Here is a 20,612-nt window from a genome sequence, read left to right as displayed (position 1 = left end):
TCCCGCTGGGTGGTTGGATCCCTGCGACACACCAGGCAGCAATTCGGATCTGAGCGTGGGTAGGGTGTCTTGTCGCACGGCAGCAGATGTGACGTGATGGCAGTCGCGTGGGGCGGCACCGGCGTCCCCTTACCTGGCTATGACAAACAGCACGCAGCTGACCCCCAGGTAGGCGAGGAGGATGTACATCCAAATGTCAGGAGACAGGGGGTTGAGGAAGGAGAACACGCTGGGGTTGGTCCCGTTGGGCTTCCGATACAAGATGCTGACCCCCAGGGTCATGAAGGGCTTGGAGAAGTCTATCGCTTTCTCCCGAACGTGGGTGATGGTGAGAGGAGCGACGGCCAGATCAGCTTTCTGTGTGCGGCGCCGAGGGAGGGAGGCACCGAGGGAGACAAAAAGAAGGCATTAGAAACCGAGGCCGTTCCATCCCCTCAGGGACACCCGCAGCAGTCAGACGGCAGTAATGGGCCAAAAAAACCCCACCCCAAACCCTGGGGTTCCCCCCTCCCTTTGCACATGGGGTACGTCTGCTCTGTGCCTCTGCCAGAGCCAGACTGGACCTCCTGCCCCCTGCCCGGTGCAGGCAGGGCCCTCTGTGCCTGGCACAGGCTGGGCTCGCACAGGTAACTGCTTCCCTTCAGACCTGCGATCCTGCTGTACAGGCGAACGCAAAGCTGTCGTCAGAGCTGCACCGCCTTGCCCATGAACCGTGTTTGGGCAGCACTCAGCAAACCAGCTCTGCTCCGAAGCTCTCCAGGTAAAGGGACCAGGGACTGGTCCGTGTCCATCAGACACAAGAACGCCTGATATAATATGGTCCAGTTATTACGAATACTTCTTCTCACCTAAACAAAACCCCAACACAGATGCAGGGTCTCCAAAATATGCTAGGCAAGATTCTGGAGGTGCTGTTGTGGATGTGTTTAGAATCTTTAAGAAAGTTGTTCCAGATTTAAATCAGTGTGCTAGAGAGCAAAAGTGGTCTGCTGTTTGCTAATTGTGTTCTACGACTTTCATTGTATAGATTTTTGGTTGATGTTAGCTGGCGAAATACAGTGCAGACAACAGAGACATGTTACCGTTTCTGCAGCTTTTGCCCAGATGCAACGGGCTCATTTTGATAGGCTCTTCTAAAATGGTCAGAAAAATTGTATTTTACAACGGTATAAAATGTCTGTGATCCTTGCTGTGCTCGCTTCTTGCCGCAGAACTCTTTACAACAGAGTGTTTGCTGTGTGCAAATCCCACCGTTTGCAGAGATGATTTGTTTTTGTTGGCCTTCCTTTCAATGTTGCTGCAAGAAGAGAAAGTCGCAGAGGGAGGCCACTCCAGAATGAAGTTGCAGGAAGTAATATTGTAGCAGCATGAGGTAAAAGGTTCAATTTCTTTCCCCTCAGTTGCCTTCAGGATGCAACTTGAAAGGCTCATTCTAAGGAAGCTGTGGCACAGGGCAGGAGCGCTGCTGTTTGGGAATGCTCGCAAGCTTCCCCGGCTGGTGGGAGTGAGCAAAACCTCACACAGTTCCCCTTACATCTTCCTCTGTACGTAGGGCTGCAAGTCCCACTGAGGAAATGTTTCTGCTAATTAATGGTGGACTTCACAGCCAGTCAGGCTGGAACTGTCTGAGCTGCATGAGGAATTTCAGCTGAGCATATTATTCATCCTGACTTCTTGTATGAATTGTGTTTCTTTCTATTATTTCTGTTATTGAATAATTTCTGTGCTAGATTCAGTGAGCAACTACATACAACCCATTGGCCGAGAGCTGTGTTTATTCCTCTCACTAAACATTCATTCAGGTTCTCAAAAAAACCTTAAGTAAATACATCCAAGGCTACCTCAATGTCAGCTGCCTTGCTTGGGGTTTGCAAATCACTCTTTTGGTATCATTGACTTCAGAGGAAATGCAGGCACATAAATTACATTTCTGAAGTTGAGCAGTACCTCCCCGCATGCCAGGCACCTAGCATACCCGTGCAAGATTTATTTAACATCTGGTTCTGAAGATTAAAATTCTAAATTAACCATGAGTGATAATTACCTAGGATGTAGTGGATTTGCCATTACTTGCAAACTTTAAATCAATATTAGCTGTCTTGCTAGAACATGCTTTACTCCAAGAGAAACTATGGTTTCACTGTAGAAATTGGTGAAGATCTCTCGCCTGAGTTGTGGAGGAAGGTCAGACTAATAATCTCGTTTGACCTTGCAAATCTGTGATGAAAGTCAGTGGAATATTTTTAAACACAGGAATCTGGGCCTTTTTCTATAAGAAGAGTTTCTGCATAAGCTTTTAGCCATTACATACATGTGTGTGTCTGTATGAAAGAAGTCTCTTCTCCAAAGAACATAGCTTTAGAGGTCCTGAACAGAAGAGTTTCAGGAATTCTGTAACAAGGGTAAAAATGATGGGTTTTTTTCCCTAACATGGTTCTTCAGCTGAGCCCTGGTTGGTTCCCTTTCCTTCTCACTTTCCAAATGGAAATATATTTTTAAATCAGCTTGATACAGAAAGTGTTCTTTTCAATTACTGGCGTTTGTCAAAACTTAGAGAAAATGGAAACTATATTTTCCCAATGAGCCCTTTTGTGCCAGCTGTGGCTATGGTGACATTGATGAAAACTGAAGGATGGTGGTTTTTAAAAGTGGACTGGCAATGCTGGCTGCCCAGCTCGAGGTGGTGAACTTCTGCATCCGAGGAGCAGAGTCTGCATCCTTGGTACCGTCCTGGTGGAGGATGCCTGGCAGGTTCGTAGCTTGGCTGCTCTCCCCACATTACAGCATACTTGAGAATTTTGGCTTACTGGTCTCCAAAGTCACAAGGCAGAAGTGGCAAAAGAAATGCAGCACTTTACCTCCTCCATCACTTCTGTGTGGGTGTCCTGACTCAACAGGGAAAACCGAGGGAGATATTGAAGGATTTGGCTACGGATTTTTCTGAAGGAGGAAACAAATGAGCAGCTCTGTGGTCAGTGCTCACTAGCAACTGCCTGTCTGAAAGATCCTAAGCCAAATTTGTCAAAATGATATAGCAAGCTAAATAACAGCTAGCAGTTTATGCTTTACCACAGAAAATGGAGAGAAATCTGCATGGATGCCCAAGGATCAAAATGCTTTTAGTGCAGAAATAAAATTTTACTGTGTCATTTTAGCAGCTCCTGTGATTTGATCACAGCCCCACGTCCTTGGCAGTAAATGTCACACACAGGCAGAATGGAGCACATATTAGGGAGCCCAGGCTGGTGTGGTGTCCTGAGCTATTAAAGGCAGTGTGGGGCTGTACTTCGATATCCTCTTTATCAATGCAGATTTTTCTGAAGGTGGCCTCTAATTAAGGGTTTGCTGACTGAGAGAATCTAAATCAAAACCTACCAAGGGTGAAGCTTTCATTTGTCGTGCTCTGACATTACAAACTGGGAAGTCAATTATCAGGCCCTGACTGCTTCCTTCACTCAGCCCCAACTTTTATGCTGTTGCACAGTAAGATGGGTCTTATTAAAGATGAGGAATTATAGCAAGTGCCAGTGGCTGAAAGGCCCTTGTCCAGCAAAACCACTTAAGCACCCGCTTCTGTTTCACTGGAGCTTGCACGCCTTCCAAGTCTTATGTATGTTCTTAAGTGTTCTGCTGAATTGAGGCCAAAAAGATGAATTTTGCCAAGGCAGCTGCACACCAAATGCAGACGCTTCTCTAACACACCTTGAAGGATTTGGATCTCCTTATTCACCCAGTGTTACGGCATTTTTACTTGGGTGGAACTGATGTGAGTTCACCGAGCGTTCAGTGGATGGAGGATCGTATTCTCTGCAGAGATATTTGGCTTTTATCAGAAAATGCTAAGTCTTATCTTCAGGTTCTCAGTTATCATGGGAATGTGGCCTGTGGGTCAGAACAGCTCTTGCACAGCCACGGTCACTGTGGAAATCCTGCAGCATCCGACCTCCGCCAGAGGAAAGCTGTGTGTGATGGCCAGTGACAGCGGAGCCCACAAATAGCATAAGCACCAAGATAAATATTTATTCAAGAAAATAAGCTGCTTCTGTGCTTATTTTGCCAATCTGAGTTAGGTATTTACATAAACTAATTATGTGTGTGTTGCCTGAGAGACAGGTAAATAGTGCATATTTTACTTATTTAATTGTTATTCAGGTGTCTGTCTGGCAGCATCGACACTTTCATCCCTCACTCTCTTTTGCCACCACCGCCGCCAGCGCTGGGGCTGCAGCGCTTTTCTGCTCCCACCGCCCTGCTTCAGGTCCCGTCTCTGCCCCCATCCCTGCTTTGCTTGCTCGGCCGCCGTGCCGTGCTCCCGCACCCCGTCCCCCCACGGGTCTGCTGGGCGCTGGCCTCGCTCCTGCATCTTCCAGCATCTTCCCCTGCGGCGGAGCCAGCGCCCGGGCGTCCTTGGGCACGGACGTCCCGGAGCACTGGGGGATGACAAGGCGCAGCCCGAGGTTTGGAGGCAGAGGGGCTCCTGCTTTAGAAGGCGTCGGAGCGCTCTGCCGAGAGCCCTGTGCCCCCAGCCCTCCCCTCTTGCTGGCCAGGGGTAGGAAAACCCTCAGCGCGAGAAGTGATGCTCGAGGAGAGCGAGGTCGTGCCCGGCAGCATCCCAGACGTGCCTCGGCCCTCACCGTGCACATGGGGTCAGCGTTAATTGTCTGACTACAGCTCTTAATGGCTGCTCTTACGATTTCAGACCTAATTTAGACATAATTTTTCTCAATGAATTTATTTAATATCAGTGGTGAATTAAGAACAGATGTCAGCAGGGAAAACCTAGCTGTAAGCCAAAGAGGAGAAATGAGGACCATGAAGCCCTGTTGGGCCTCTCGTAATCTTTTCTTTAAGAAGTTCTTCAGAGAGGGAACTGCCATTAATTCTACCGCAGGGATCTCAAAGGCTGTAGGATCCTGGTGAGAATGGCTGTATTTTTAGAGACAAGGCCTATCCTATGAATTACTGGCAGGTGAGCAAGCCAGGGGAGGGAAAGGCAGGTCCAGAGAGAACTGCAGAAGCAAACAGAGAACTCGGGGCTCGCAACGTACACTTCAGTGTGCTTCAACCACCTGGATCACTGAATATGATAAATACGAATTCACCCAATTAACGATGCTGAGCACAAAAGGAGAAAGTGCAACCAGGTGTTTTGGCTTATTTCCTTCTCCTCCCTAATGCTGAGTTCCTACAGTGTCTAAACAAGAAATAGAGGACACTTCATCCAATTAAATTGTTTTTTCCCTATTCCTGGCCCGGTAGCTTCCAAATGAATCCCCAGTTAACGACACTTGAAATAAACATCCACCAGTGCAGAGACATTAATGGGAATGTGGCAATGTGGTGCAATATGTATTTCTGCCAGAATTTACTGTCAATAAATGCCCATTTATTGTGAAAGTGTTAAATCAACTGTCATAAATCGTCCCTAAGGATAGATATTACATCTTCTCTATAGTTACCATTGGCAGGGATTTCCATTAGAAACCCTATTATTTTTCATACCTTTTTTATTCCCACATGAAGTTTCAGATTGAATGGAAATTTGATATGCACTGTCTCAGCAGAAGACAAGTTTTATTTGTGAACAAGTTTGTGCAAAATGTCCAGAACAACTCATTCTGCTGGTTTTATGTGATTCTGCCCACAAACAATAGGGAAGATTTGCAGGCATTATTTTGCCAGACAACTAGAATTTATAAATCAGAATGGATGGGCCACAGTGCACAGTGTAGTTTTTCTTGTATCAATAATAATTTCTATGAATAAACATCAATAACAGTTCACTAGTGATGAAAGGATGAGATCTGACAGTTGCCAGGTTCCCCACTTATTATGGATGCACAGGGCACCGGAGCCTCTCTGTATCACCTGGGTGCCCCAAACCTCCCCTAATGCCAGTGTTGCAAACGAGTTCAGCTTTCACGGCCCATCTGATTGAGCCTCCTCTGCGGGAGTGGCCAGGGAGTGACAATAAACAACTGCAGTGAGCAAAGAGTCTAGTTCTCCAGGGAACGGACTGAACTCCCTCAAAACAGGGATTTTTTTGTGATGAAGGACGAGCAGCAGATGAAAGGCAGCAGGGCAGGGCTTTTCGCATCTAACAGCACGGGGCTGTCTTCTCCAGATCTGCTGCTGGGGACCTGGAAGACAGGGTCATGCTGTGAGCTGCTCTGACTGCTGTTGCTTTTCCTGTTTATGCTTAAGGCCAGACTAGAAACAAAGCAATTTTACAAAGGATCATAGCCTAAGGCATTACTGCCTATGGCCAGGCATGTCTGGATCAGAGAGGACAGGGGAAGGAGTATGATGCAAGACTCCAAAACAAGCCATGAGAGCCCACCGCGTAAACAGCCCGTCCTCTGTCACGTGCGCCGTGATTTACACCTTTGCGTGGTAGGCACCATCATCCCTGAAACACTATAATTATATACCTACCTGGGCTACCCTGCCAGCTGCCTACGCCCGGCTCCTCTCTGGCTGTGTTTCCCAGCCCAGCAGAAGGCCATCCTGAGTGATGGGCTGGCTGCCCCCTGCTTTTCCCATCTCCTTTTCACCAAATTTCAGCCTTGGATCAGGCTATTCCTGGCACACAGCATCTCCCACTCCCGCAGCTCTCAGACCTTCTGAGTGATAACAATCACCATTTTAGCCTCTCATTTCACCTCGGGAGCACCCTCTCCTGTGCATGGGACATTCAATCCAGCCTGCACATCAGCTCAGCCCACCAGAGCTGGTGCATCACAGCAGTCTTGGGGGGCTCAGTCTCAGATGCAGATGAGTTAGGGGGGTCTTCAGCAATACACAGACTTTCTGCATAGAGTTAATCCTGGCCTGGGTGTTTGGACCTCACAAAATCCTACCTGCTTTATGCTCCCACCTGAATGATCCCAATTCTTTTATGAGAAGGAGATACTGAATATGGAGGAAAGCCAGCCCAGATATCAAACTCACAGTGTGGGCAGCCCTGTTTTCATCACTACAACTTTGTTTGAATGCTGTCTCCAACACTTTTCCTACTAGGTGTGAAATAAGTTTGAACTTTCCCATTGCAAAGTGCCAATCAGTTGTTCCTTTCCCCACACGATTTGAAGATGCTTTGCTGCTGAGGAAAGGCCCCATCTGGCTGCAGTTTCACTTTTTAATGCTTTACATAAACACTGCTATAAAAAGCAATGACATGCAGATAAAGAAAATAATGGCTTCATATGGAGTTTGGGCAAGGGTTATAAATCACTCCAAGGCATGCACCCAACCACACCTGTTAGAAAGCAGAGTTCAAACTTAATGCTGCAGTAAAACTTGCAAGAAGAGGGGATTTAGTCCTTTCCTGTTGCTGTATGTTAATTTGCTTTTGAAATAGTTAGCCAAGAAATACTTTAACGCAAGCTGACTATGAATTTCATGTTACTTAATGAGGTTGCTCCCCATACCTTCTTCTCAGTCTGTCTCTTTTAGCTGACCACAGCTCTGGGAATGGCTGAAAGCCTCCCGAGAGCCCTACAACATCTTGCAGGACATTGGAAGTGACATGGCTCGGACTAAATGACGGTCTGGCTTCTATTCCCTATATCTCATTTCCTGCTTTGGAGTGATTTACTTCTTCAGAGCCCTGCACTACAGATACTCCGCGGTGAGAGCCACAGACTCTGCTCCCGGCAGCGGGCGCGGGACCGCGGGAGGCCGTGTCCCGGAGCGCGCTGCCGAGGATCGCAGCCTGTGCTCCGCGTCTGTTCGTATCTATGTCACACACATCGCTCGGAACGGCAAAGCACCGATCTCTTCTGCTGGGACACTGTCACTCGTCTAACTTAGCAAGGGTGTTGCGTAAGAGACTATAAAATCTGTATTTTGAGCTGTACGGAGTTTTCTGGAAGCCGAAATACAAAGGTAGGTTTGCACAGCCTGTGGCGTATTCCCCTGTGAGACACAGCATCGTGTTCCTTCGAGGGCTGTCCTTGCGTGCCCTTCCCGCTCCTCCAGGGTGAGCCATCTAAGGACTCCAGCACTCTTCACAAACTGATTAAGCATCACTTTGTCCCTATAAGGGATGTAATCATTAACATCTACATTTTACAGATGGAGGAAGTATTGCACAGAAGCAACTTGTCCAATGTCATTTAGGGCAGACGAGCCAAATCCGGAAACACAACCTAGATCCCTGAGCCCCAGCTCCGCAGTCTCACCGCCAGACAATGCTCTGTTATCTGTTCACAGCGAAGCTCATTTACCAAAGTGACTCACCCAGCAAATACATTCTTCTCACATGAACTGTGAGAGCATCACAGCTGCTACGTACGTGGGATTATTTTTGTCTCTTTTCTGCTTAGGCAATGTTTTCAAAATGTAGCCAGGAACTCGAGAGGTGGTCCAAGGGCTGCACCACTTATGCAGGGTATTCAGGAGAAGAGAGCTGTGTTACGGCTCTAGGACTGCTTATACTGCTGCCTGCGCAGTGGAGATCATAGATTAATTTTGTCCTGATCTTTTCTTCCGGAGACTTTTTCTGGGAATCGGAGATTCATAAAACTACCAGTCTTCCTCACCTCCCTAACTCTGGGATCACAGGACGTGCTGGAGGCAAAATATCTAATTAGGAAACTGAGCAACCTCTGGCCGCGAGCTGAGGTTTCAGACTAGGTGACTTTTTGGCGGCTGCGAGAGTAAAGCTGCCACGACAGTTTCACTAGTGTTTAATGGGCTTTTAGAAGTGCCTGCGGAAGGAAAAGCACAGCTGCTCTGTTGCAGGGGGAGCTCCACGTCCCAGGAGATTTTAGAAAATAAGCTGCATTTATAAAAAAAAATTTAAAAATATTAAACTGTCCCCTGCACACCTGCTCTTGCAGTCTGGATACATCACCTGGATTCAGCCGAGCTGTGTCTGGGACACGTCTGGGGTCCCTGAGCCACCTCGGCGTTGTGCCCTGGCCCACAGCTGTGAGGGGCAGAGCAGCAGCATCCTCGGGGGGAGAGCAGGCTCACGCCGCTCCTTCCCCGGGGGGCCGCGCTGCCGAGCCGGTGGGCAGCCGGGGCGCGGAGAAACCTCTTCCCTCCTCTCTGCGCGCCCAGCCCTGCCTGCCGGGGAGGGTCTGCAGCTGAAGCCACGGAGCCCGTTTCTGTCCTGCGAGAATGTCCGTTTTCAGAGACTCCAAATGAATATTTGGAGGAGTCAGGCAAAGTCAGGCAAAGAGATACTACTTGCAGGGCAGATCGCGCAGCACGGAGCCCACGCTCTGCGTTAGGAGCTCGCTGCAGGTACCCCGAGCCAGCGAGCAGCGGGCACCCATCCCGCCCTAGGCAGAAAGCCTCGGGGACAGCCCGGGCACAGCCACCCCTCGGCAGCCACCAGCTGATGGGCTTCACTCACGTGGTCGATGAGCTCCTTGATCATGCCGTTCCACTGCCCCTTCTCATCCTGCGCCCCGTATTTCCCGTCCTCCACCAGCCGGATCTCATAGGTGAAGCCCAGGATGATGGCCAGCTCCTTTAGGAGGTCGATGCAGTAACCCTCAAAGCGGTCGTTCCCGAACAGGGCCGTGTCGGACTTTCGGAACATGACAAAAGGCTCTTCCTGCACGTGGGGAGGCAAAAAGTCCCCGTTATGGGTCAGCTGTGGGCCCAGCTCCCACCGGAGTCAGGGCCATCCCTGCGGGTCAGCCTGAGCCACGAGGCGCAGGATCTTCTGGCACCGTGACATGTTGGGAATAAATTAACTTTGCACAGCACATCAGCTAATTAGCAACCTTGTTTACCCCACAAAATTTAATTTTGTCTCTTCTGAGCAGCCAACTGTTTTCCATTTGGTAGGATTTCAGGGAGAAAAATAACCATTTCATGCTCTGAAAATGAAAAGTGTTGAGAAACTATAAAAGGGGGGAGGAAAAATGGAACCCCAAGTCCCGCACAGCAGAAACGCGGCTGACCCGCACCACAGTACCTGTCGTTTGCTGCAGCGAGCAAGAGGCTGGCGGGTTAAATACAGGGCAAGGGAGCTGCGCGTGGCTGGTGCCCAGCCCAAAACGTTCCCCAGTTCAGCTCGCTTTTCCCTTTACCGGCACTGGCTGATGGGATACAGGGCCCAACTGCTACCCAGAGAGAGTTTCTGCTGTCTGCTCCAGTTACAGCTGCTGTGGGATGCTTGGGAGGCATCTTTAATCACAGCAGTGCCGAGCACCAGCACAAGCGAAAAATAACTAATAAAGTGCTTTACAGCAGGCTTTGCCCTATGGATCCCTGCCTCTTTAGCGGAGGCTGGCAGGTGAAGTTAGCAAACACACAGCAAACTGCACAGCCCTGTGGTGACTATCAGGCTTGGGCAGTCACCGAGGACGAGGGAGACTGGGGAGCCTGAGGGAGAAAACGTGTAGGGGACAGATGGAAATGGCAAAAGATGGTAGGCAGCAGGCAAAAGCTAGGAGGCAAGGAGAGGATGAGATACCAACAGCAGCTAATACGTGGCTCAAACTGAAGGTACCTGCAAGGTTACTGTCCTTGCCCGCGGGGTGGCCAGCGAGGGGAGGGCTCGCTCACATTTTGCTCTGGTGAGCGAACCACGTTGCTGGCGTCCCCGCAGTATTGTGGGGGACGAGGGGGCTCGAAGTCGCGGGAGGGAAGGTCTGGAGTCCCAGTTCGGGTACTACCGAGATGCCCAGTTTGGTGGAGCGTGGGCGCCCTGCCTCGGGTGGGTATGGTGAGGTTTGGGATGCAGAGCTGGGCTGTGCCAGCCTGGGGGCTGGTGGCTTTTGTCTCCCAGCGCGATCTGCTGCCCCCACCTCTGCCATCTGCGGTGCGGGCAGGCAAGTGGGCAGGAGGTGCCTGCTCGGCCTGAAAGCGGGGTAGGGAGGGGACGTGAGCAGGCAAAGCTCGATTTGCAGTATGATAAAGCAAAACTGATAACATCACGCCTATAGAGTTTAGCTTGGCACGCACAGCTCAGTTAAATCCTGCTCTCCCTGGCCGCCTCCTCAGCTTTCTTCTCTGGAATTAGTGCTTTGTTTGTGGATCAGCTGAATCTATGGATCTTGATATAAATACGCTGGCTCCAGAGCAGCCGTAAAGCACTATTAATTTTGGGAAGCGCTGTAGGGATTACATACATATTTAACAGCCGAAGCACTGAACATTAGGACGCCACTCGCTTCAGTAATGTATCTCCAGGTCTCAAACATTTCCTAGGGGGTAATTCTGAACTCTGTGAACCACTTATTCACGGACTATTTCACAATTTATTACTGAAAATGGCCAGACATCCAATTCACAAGCTCTCTCAGTTTGCTAATCGATTTCTCAGTGAAGGTGCCCTCAATTTCATAACTTCACAGTTCCCATATTGCTTGGGGAGAGTGGCGCTGGCTGCTGGGGTAATATTTCTCTTCCAACAAGTCACTGCAATATGATCAAAAGGGGGAAAAAAAACCTTTCATGCTTTTCCTTTTAAAGGTTCCTCCTATGGCTTTTCTACAATCATTCACACCAGTGCAAAAGTACAAAGGTGTTGCAAATGCAAATAAAATTTAGGGTTGTATTTTCTTTTTTAGAATCCAGTATATGAAAATGCAATTATTGCAGAACTCGGGTCTAAGCACATTTTCTTCTCCTGCAGGCAAGGGCATTGCAGGACAGCTGTGGTTTCGAGGTAGATACCCCGCGGCACATGTGCAGGCCCAAGGAATGGCACAATTAATAGGAACTGATATCACCCTTGTACATTATGTAATTTGTACATGCTTGTGGAGTGCGAGATGAAAATGCTGCCCGAAAAAAGCATGTCAAAGGCAGATGGCTGACAGGTCTCCTCCTGGCTCCATCATTTTGCATTATGCTGTGGTCTTTGAGGTACAGCAATTATTGCACCCTAGACCCAGACATTTCCACAACTCTGGCCATGCATCTTACCCCTGACAAGACGCATCTTTTCTGGTTTCCCTCAGTCCTGTCTGTACAGCTCTCACTGATATTCCAGTCCCGAACTGCTGTCCTTTGGCTTCGCCCCGCAGTCGGGTGCTCCTCCAGCTCCCAGTGTGGGCACCTCTGCTGCCGTCTCTCAAACCACCCCCCAGTGCCACCAGCCGTCCCACCCCAAGAATTTTCCCCAATGCGCTCCGTGCAGTTCTGATTAAAGAGAGTGGGGGGGAAGAGGAGTTGCTATATAACTTCTGGTGAGTTTTATCCAGCCACAGTATGGGCTGAACAATTCCCTTAGAGCTGATCCTGAGCCTCCCCCTGGGAGGGACTTGATGTGATGTGTTATTCATGTTGCCCTAAAAATTTGCGTCTCCTGTGTACAGGTACTGGCAGCACTTTAGGTTACCTTGCTAAAATGAACTAAACCTGCTATGGCAGGTCTCTCTATTCGGCCTGTTAGAAAAATACTGCCTAAACTTCTGCTTTCTGAATGCACCAAGAGTGCTTAAATGCAAAAAAACCCCCAACCCCAAACCACCCAAACTCTGTGCGTATCGTGCCTGAGTGCACGTGCACTGCTGCAAGGGTCTCAGCAGAAGCAGTCTTACAATCTGATGCATGTTGAATTGTTAAAGTGTCTTTCGCTCTGTCATTTCTCTGCTGCTTCTGCAGTAACTCCTGATGTGACGATTCATTTCAATAACCGAAGCCAGTGGGGGACCATCGCTGCCACCGATTCTGCTAATGCACATGGCACAGGAACACCGCCCCGTGCAGACTCTCCTGTAAGCACGACCTGTTGCAATCTCATGGGACTGGCACAGTAGAAAACTTTTGGACTGGGAAGGGAAGGAACTTTTCCAGTCTCCCCTGCATGCTGAGGCATGAAAGCGGTGTGTTACTAAGTGTAGTCAATGAGCTAAGGCTGCACTTGACTCTTGGAGAGAGGGACTTTAATGAAAGAGTTTCATTGGAACAAATATTATGTGGTGGATGGGAAGTTCTTTAGAAGGAGTGGCTAATTTGCAAGGAAAGCTGCAGCAGCGTCTGTATTTGGCTCATATTCTGCCTGTTTCTAATCTGCTAACCTCTTGCTGAGGGATGCAAGACCTTTGGTTCCAGCTCTTCTTCTGCCCTGGACCAAGTGTTTCCTTTCTCTGTTCTCCTCTGGGCACTTTCTTGGTCCCTTTCCTTCTATGATACAAAACCCCACTGTCAGGTCACGTCCTTTTGGGAAGGCAGGAACATCATGAGGGATCACACTGCTCCGGACTGGGGAACGCATCCCCAGCTGGCTCTTTACCATCTGTACCTTTATGCTCCCTGAAAATATGGAACACAAAAGGGCCAGAAAATTTCCATAAGCAAAACCATAATTCAGGCCTAATCATGGGTAGGCTGTCCAAGGGCTGATATTTTTTGTTGCTTCCTGGTGACATTCCGTGAGCCTGCGCTGTGTAATACAGCCATATAGAAACCAATGACACTAGTCATAATTCATTAGATAGTAAATAAAAATTCATTCTGATCTGATGCCTGCCGTCAAATCCAATAGCAAACGTGAGAACAAAACGCAGCACGACAGCTGGAAGCAGAGGAGACCTGTTAAGCAACTGTGGTTTGCTGGATAATGGCATTACTCTTAGCTAGTTTATCAAATACGTACGTAAGAGGGGGAAAGAAACACAGTTGTCGCAGCTAAGCCAGGGTCTCTGGTCGTTCCTAGTATTTCCTTCTGTAACAAGGACACTCCTATCCGAGGTAGGCAGTGCCGGCCATCTGACAGTGCCTGCTGCTGCCTGCCCAGGCGCTGGCGATAAATGGGCGATTCGGAGCTTTTCTGGAGCTCAGCACGTGCAAACCTCCCGTGCCCTCCAGCACACGGGGAGCAAGGGGCGGACAGGGGACCTGGCTGGGCAGCTGAAGCGGGGGGAGCTCAGCCGGGACGAGCAGCACCTCCCTGGGCAGAGGGAACACGCGTGGTTCCAGCTGGCCCGTGCCAGCCTCACCGTCCGCCGTGTGTTGGCTGGCAGCCTGCTCCGGGGCGGTGGCATCGGAGGATGCCGCAGGTCACCTCGGTGCAGGTGCATGGGCACAGCGCTGCCCTGCTGAGCCCAGCCTCCTTGCTCGGCTTTCCAGAGCGACTAGCAGGTCTGTACTGGGATGATGTGAGTTTTCAGAGATATTAGCTATCCCTGAGATTTATGGGTGGAGGAAAAAGACAGGCTTGCAATCTCCTACCAGGACAGTGGTGACAATTAGAGATCTGTTGCTCAGCGAGTCTGTGACATTGGGCCCCCGTCCTTTGGAAATTTCTGTGATGTTCAAACCATCGGAAGGGCTCCATGCTCCAACCTGAAACGAAGCAAGCAAGCAAACGCATGAATACCCGCCTTACATTCCTCACTTGCTCTCAGCATCCTACTGGCCTGGAAAATGGAGCTTGCTTCTTTCCTCTACAGTAAACAGACACAAAGCTGAAATTATAATCTTGTATCACCTAAATGGAAGATTTGCATTAACCCTTCAGTTGCAGGTCACTCCAGCTGCACCTGTATAATAAACAACCCCTGCACTGTCGTCTGATGCAGGTACATGAAAGAAGACCACGATGACTGGAATTTAGGGGCTGAATGAACAATTTGCAAAGGTACTGTGTAGAGCAATCAAGCCATGCTGAAGAGTCAACTCTGGGCAAGGATAAAGCAGAACAAATGAAAAACCCCACACATAATGAGGCTGGTTTTTTTATTTATTTCCACACCAATTTGCTTTGGTGGGGAGAATTAAAAATGACTTGACCAGCTCTGCAAATCCCTGGTAGGGACCACTCCTATCCTCTGTGTTGTGGTAAAGTAGACAGAGATTTCTAACACATCCCCTTGGAAAGGCCCTGGTCATCCCTTCAGGGAAGACCACTGCAAGGGGAGGTCTTGGTCCTGGCAGCAAACCTGGAGGAGGGAACGGCAGCAGGCTTGCAGGCATGGGCACAGGCACGTGCAGCTACGTTCCTCATCAATTTGAGGTGCTCTGTTTTTCTCAAGCTGTCAATTTTAATAAATTATTAGACTTTGAAGAAGTCTATTGATCCAGAAATAGCAAAACATGTCTCTCTCTAAGAGAAGTCATCTGGGCGAATCTAAGCATATTAACCTGATCTCCGCAGTGCAGGGGAGGCTTTAGAACAAACTTGGAAGGCAGGACTGGCTAAAGGACTGTGATAGTGAGATAAAATGTCAGGAAAGGTGGAGGCATATGGGATTGCTGCCAGCAAACGGAGCAGGGTGGCCATATAGCCAGCCTGACAGCGAGAAAAAACAAAAGCCCACACGGAAATAGGAACAGAACAATCCATCTGTAGGGTCAAACTGTGAGATGGGACTCAGAAAGAAACCAAAGGCAGACAGCTCAAACCCACTGGGGAGCCAGGAAATTCCAATATTTTATTTATTGCTATTTTTAAGATTCTTCAACCTCTTCAGCAGTCTAAGGGGAGAACTTGGTTTTACTGCATCCCCAAAAAGAGACTTTGTAATGAGCAATGCTGCCTGGCAAAAAAATATCACAAATTCTAGAAGAGTTTCCATGAACTTTGTGAAAGGCTCTAAATATTTCAGGTAAAACCTAAGCAATCTCCCATATCTCCCTTCAATCACACAACAGCTGTGATATCAAAAGATTATTATTGTGCATGGGAAAAGAGAAGCAAGTCTAAGAGGCCCCTGCTAGCAGCACTGCAGACTTAGTTAACTATGCCTTGCTAAATTTTCTTTAAGAAAATTAAATACATGGCACTTAAGACTGAATTAATCAGTTTAAAATATTTAAAAAGGAGAAAAAAAGGAAAAAAATGCATTAAGAGAACTGTGCAAGTCAGATAGTCAAACTACATGTAATTAGGTTTAGTTAATACTCCTGTAATCCCTGGAACATCGAGAAGGTATAAGGATCAGGAGTTCAATCTTAAAGCTCAACAAACATAAGCTATTATACATAATGCACAATCCGTATGGGATTTGTTTGTAGTTTGGTGTTTTGTTATTTCAGATTAACTATTGACAGAACCCTAGCTTCAGCAGAGATTTGACATCAATACTTTAAAACCCCTCTACAGCTGACAAGAAGCTTTCAAAAAAATAATAGTGGGAACTGTGAAATCTCTGAATTGTTGGAGGCAAAAGTTGAATGGCTGTACAGAGTATGCATCAAGGTTTGGCGGCTTCCTATGGGCTTTATGTGACACACAATAGCAATAAATACAGCTGGTGCCAGCTATTCTCCAGTACACCTGAGGAGTATTAGTTTGACAGATAGATATTGCGGTTGTACTTAAACATTTAGATTCACATCGTATCCAAATACTCGCACGTTTTTCTATTATTCTACCAACACAGCTCTCTGGCGGTCTGTTGGTGCCACTGTACTCCAAAATGACGTGTTGGTTTTTTTGGTTTAGACTATAAACAAAATATTTTGTAAAAAAGAAGTCAAGCTATAAAGATCGTCTCCTGCTCAGTTCTTGCGAGAAGGTGGCATCTTCCCCTGCTCCTCTCCCGCCTCCTTCCTGCACGGGCTTGGCTGGTTGCAGCTGAGACTGAAGGTCATTGGGTTTATTTGAAATGTTTTCTTTATTCTGTATGTGACACCAAAAAATACCCACTAGGAGAGTGCTGTGGTGACCTTGAGATTTTTTACATGAAGCAAAGAACTACTGCTGTGGTGTGAAAGCGTGGCAACAATTTATTTCAAAGCGAAGGAAAAACAAACTGTAAAAAAGGGGAGTGGGGAAGTCAAGCTGTTTGGTCCCAGGGAGCTTCACTGCACAGGATCCGTCCCCTCCAAACAGGAGGGTTGATCAAACTGCTGCCTCCAGCCTCCGGGGGCTGCCTACCTGCACTGTGTGATTAATTCCCTGGAAAAGTCATCTGTGCATGTTGGGCCGCTTGCTGCACGGTTAATTGAAAACTCCCTCTCTCTGCTCCCGGCTGGCATTTCCCACGGTACCATAACCTGTCTCCATGCCCAAAGGTTACAGGACTCAGCACTCCTCCCTGGCTGCCAGTAGGCACCTTGTGGGTGTCGAAAAGCAGACTCTGCTCTAGAAAGGGATTTGCTGCCCGGCCGCCAACTTTCTTCTGTAAATCTGCAAGACACCTTTAGCAGAACGGGGACTCGGCATTACTCACAAAAGGGGTCAGGCTCCAGGAGCCCTCACATGCTGTTATCTGGAGTCTGATTAGAGCGCAGCCCCTGGGCATTGCTCGCTGGTATCAGCTGTCCCCAGTGCAGTACTTTCTTCATTTCAGGCCACTTGCTGCTCTCTTTTGTCTTAAATGAACTGATCTCACCTTGAAAGGGATGTTCTAGGGATGTTTAATGCTTTGCATATTGCCTTTTTTTTTTTTTTTTTTGAAAAGTAATTGTAGAAAAGGAAATGAAATCCCCGTGAACACCTGAGAATCAGATTTGCACATCAGCATCATATTTCTGTGCCCAGAGGAGAGTTGCACTAATTAGGAGGATCTGAGGCTGCAGCCTTTGTGCTGTGTTGCCTCTGGGTGGCTGGGCAAACACGGCCACCGAATGAGATCCCTCCAGCCAGACAGGCAAAAATGCATTTTGCTTTTTTTCCTCATTGTCCCTTAGATAACACATAGAAGAAATAAACAAAAGTACACACTGCATTCTCCTGCAAAATCTAGGCTGTAATAAGCTGGTGCCACTTCCAAGCCTTAGGCAATTTTCATTGTGGGAAATCACACCAAGATGATGCTTTCAAGAGCTGTTGCCTCCTCAGGGAAAAATCAACATTTTGTAAGCAAGCCCAGTGAGATGGGGTGGGACGGCCTTTGTTCCTTCCACCTTTAGCCTGGGCAGGGAGAGGTTAATGGCTGCTCAGAAAGTTTCTTCTGCTTCTACTATCTCAGGAAAGTGCCACAAGCACTTCTGCAGCTAGTAACTGTAATCCCACACATACCGCTTCGGGGCTAGTGAGTCATGGTTGAGGCATGGAAAAGGATCTGAGAAATCCCACAAAGTAAATATCCTTTTATATAAAAAACAGAAAACCTGGAAACAATACAACCACCAACTATTTCCTCTATTGCCTGAGTATCAGAGTTAGACTAAGCCATATGTAGATAAGACAAACCCTGCCTACCTTTTCGAGACCATCTTCTTTGAGGCTGATGATATCCAGATCAAAATCTGTCCGTAAACCGCTAGTTTTATTAAAGACAATTCGTCCTGTTAATCCTTCCCATTGGGCCTGTGGAAGGGAGAAAAAGTAGCAGGGCTGTTATTTGGTATCATAAATAATCTTTTGCCCTCCACTGTATGTTCTTTTAATTAGTCCTTATACGGGTTCTTTCTCCCCAAAGAGCATGATTAATTAATAATCACGTCCGTTCAGACTACAGACGGAGCTAGAGATTTTCTTAACTCTCTTGCAGTCCTTGCTACAAATTTTGTTCGCACCTTTTGTGTTCGCCAGCTGTTGCAGGACATGATGACTCAGTAGAAAACTGCTTGCATTTATCATGGTATCCTTGTGTGCTGCATTTATCCTTGTAGTACTGATAAATCCTGGGCTGCAGGGAGCCTGGGTTTGGGACAACTCCAGTCAAGTTCATAAATAATCCTTTTCTGCATGAACCTGCTGATGCTTCCAAGGTATGTGGAAGCTAAAATGTCCTGAACACTTCCCTCCCTTCCTTTCAGATGGAAAGTGGAGCAGAAGAGGCCAAGAGCTTGTCCATGCTAGCAGGTTCTGTTGTTTTGAAACAGGCACGGGAACCTGGTGGGCGCGTGCTGCGTCGGTACCCCTGGTTTGGTTTTTGGCAGTATAAGCAGGGGGCAGGTGCCCAAAGGAGCTGGGGAAACGCTGTTCCTGGAGATTTTCATCGCTTGACTGGACAAGGTCCTGCACAGACTGGTCTGACTTGGGAGCTAGTCCTGCTGTGAGCAGGAGCTAGGGGTAAAAATATCTAGATTCAGTTCAGTCAATATTATTCTATGATTCCGTTTCTTTTCCACTGTACGCTTTGCAGCACCACCAGAATTAATCTCTTCTGATTTAGGAGGTGAGAGACCCCCAAATACCAGATGCGAGCTGTGCTGGCAGAGCAGGTGCTAAGGGACAGCATGGTATACGATGCCTGCTTTGCCCAGGGACAGTGCTAGGATGTACTATAAGCATCTGTCCTACGGAGGATGCTCCCGTAACAGCGCCGGGCTGCTGACATGGTTTACTGCTTTACAATCGCATCTCAGCAGTGGAGAGCTGAGACTCGGGCTCTTTCCTCTGAGCAGTTCAGTGTGCGTTCCTCGCTGATGAATGTGTTTCCTTTATGGGTGGGAGAGCTTGAAATATCCCAGTGTGATGAAGGTGGCATAATGTATTCTCAGGGGGGAATGACTGGCATATTTCCCAGTAAATATGCTCCTCCGGCTCTTCCTCATTAATTCCCGAGGAATAATGACAGCCTCCTCCCAGCCTCGCCACCCTTGAGTTTTGGGGAAGGCTGCGCTCAGTTTGCTCATTTTGGCGTGCAGGTGGTTTGCCTGTGGGACGCGCAGCCTGCGGAGCCCCCCGGGAGCCAGGAAAAACACGGAGCGTTTAACATACCCAACCGGAGCAAACACAAGCTGTGTGCTGAGCCACGCAGCTCCTGCAGGGCTGCAGCGAGAGCACCCACGGGCTGCACGGCTCCGGGGACCGGGCTGGGGGCGCACGGCATCGCCACGGCCCCCAGTGGGCTCTGATCCCGCGCGGGTCAGCCGTCTCTGCAAGCAAACTCCGAGCACCCGCTGTCCTGGCCTCCAGTGGCTGCAGAGGAGCGTGTCCTCTCGCCTCCTGCCCCCACGCGTGGCCCTGTCCCCCCAATTCCCGGGGAGCCCCGACGGCCCCGTCCCATCCCCTTTGCACCTCAGCAAATGGGACCAAGCAGGGCTTCGATGCACAACTCTGCATGGACCCGGTACGGCGAGGACCGGTGCTGGTATCTTTGGGGAGCCCAGGGCCGGGGGAGCGGGAGTCTGCAGCGAGGCATCCCTCTGCGCGCTGCTTTGTCTTTACAGGAGTTTAGAGAGAGCAATTACTGTGTGTTCTGATTGCAATGGGGAGGAAGCTTATCCCCGCAACGAGCTGACGGGGTGCCAGAAAGGGAAACAACAAGCAGGCACTGGAGTGTGAGGCTCAGGGTAATTTGCAAAAGGAGCCAACCAAACAAATTATTTACACTCTCTTTTGGCAGCCAGCTGGAGCAGGTTTCTGCAGAAGGGAACAAAACACGAAAAAGGAGAGAGAGAGGCAGAGAGAGGAGAGGGACCATCTTCAGTGCCTATTAAGAAAAAAGTTCATTCTCTCTCTGCAATGGGAATCATTCTTCCTTTTTCCTCCCCTACACCTGTGCGCTCGTGCAGCTCCGGCAGCACCTGGGGTGGGCACGCTCTCACTGCACTTACGTGTTCGGGGTCCGCTGGGGTCTGTAGGTGATTTGCAGCACAAATCACAGTAACGGTTAACAACGTACTTCTACTCTTCTGTTTTAAAACTTCAGGCGATTTTGTACCCAGCCTTTTAAATGTGTCCCAGTCATGCATCTGATATGCAGCCAGTTTCATAACTTCCCATGTGAAGAGCCACAGGCGCAGAAGTTTAAAAAGGCCTTAGGGTAAATAAGGGGGCTTTATCACAAAGATGTATCTGG

General features: G+C 48.6%; 1 protein-coding gene across 1 annotated transcript in view; it reads right to left on the bottom strand.

Annotated features, from left to right (window-relative positions):
* The window catches only part of GRIK3 (glutamate ionotropic receptor kainate type subunit 3), a 120,793-nt gene that overhangs the window by 18,072 nt on the left and 82,109 nt on the right, over positions 1-20,612 (bottom strand). The window contains exons 8-11 of the mRNA XM_075048696.1: positions 18,062-18,169; positions 14,143-14,256; positions 9,365-9,568; positions 134-357 (exon numbers count right to left, since the gene is read on the bottom strand). Coding sequence (XP_074904797.1) covers positions 134-357; positions 9,365-9,568; positions 14,143-14,256; positions 18,062-18,169 — 650 coding nt within the window. The remainder of the gene's footprint in view (positions 1-133; positions 358-9,364; positions 9,569-14,142; positions 14,257-18,061; positions 18,170-20,612) is intronic.

Source organism: Buteo buteo, chromosome 16 (genome assembly GCF_964188355.1).
Source record: "Buteo buteo chromosome 16, bButBut1.hap1.1, whole genome shotgun sequence".
NCBI lineage: Eukaryota > Metazoa > Chordata > Aves > Accipitriformes > Accipitridae > Buteo > Buteo buteo.
The sequence above is the reverse complement of the archived record's forward strand: the minus strand, read 5'-3'. Positions and strand labels throughout refer to the sequence as shown.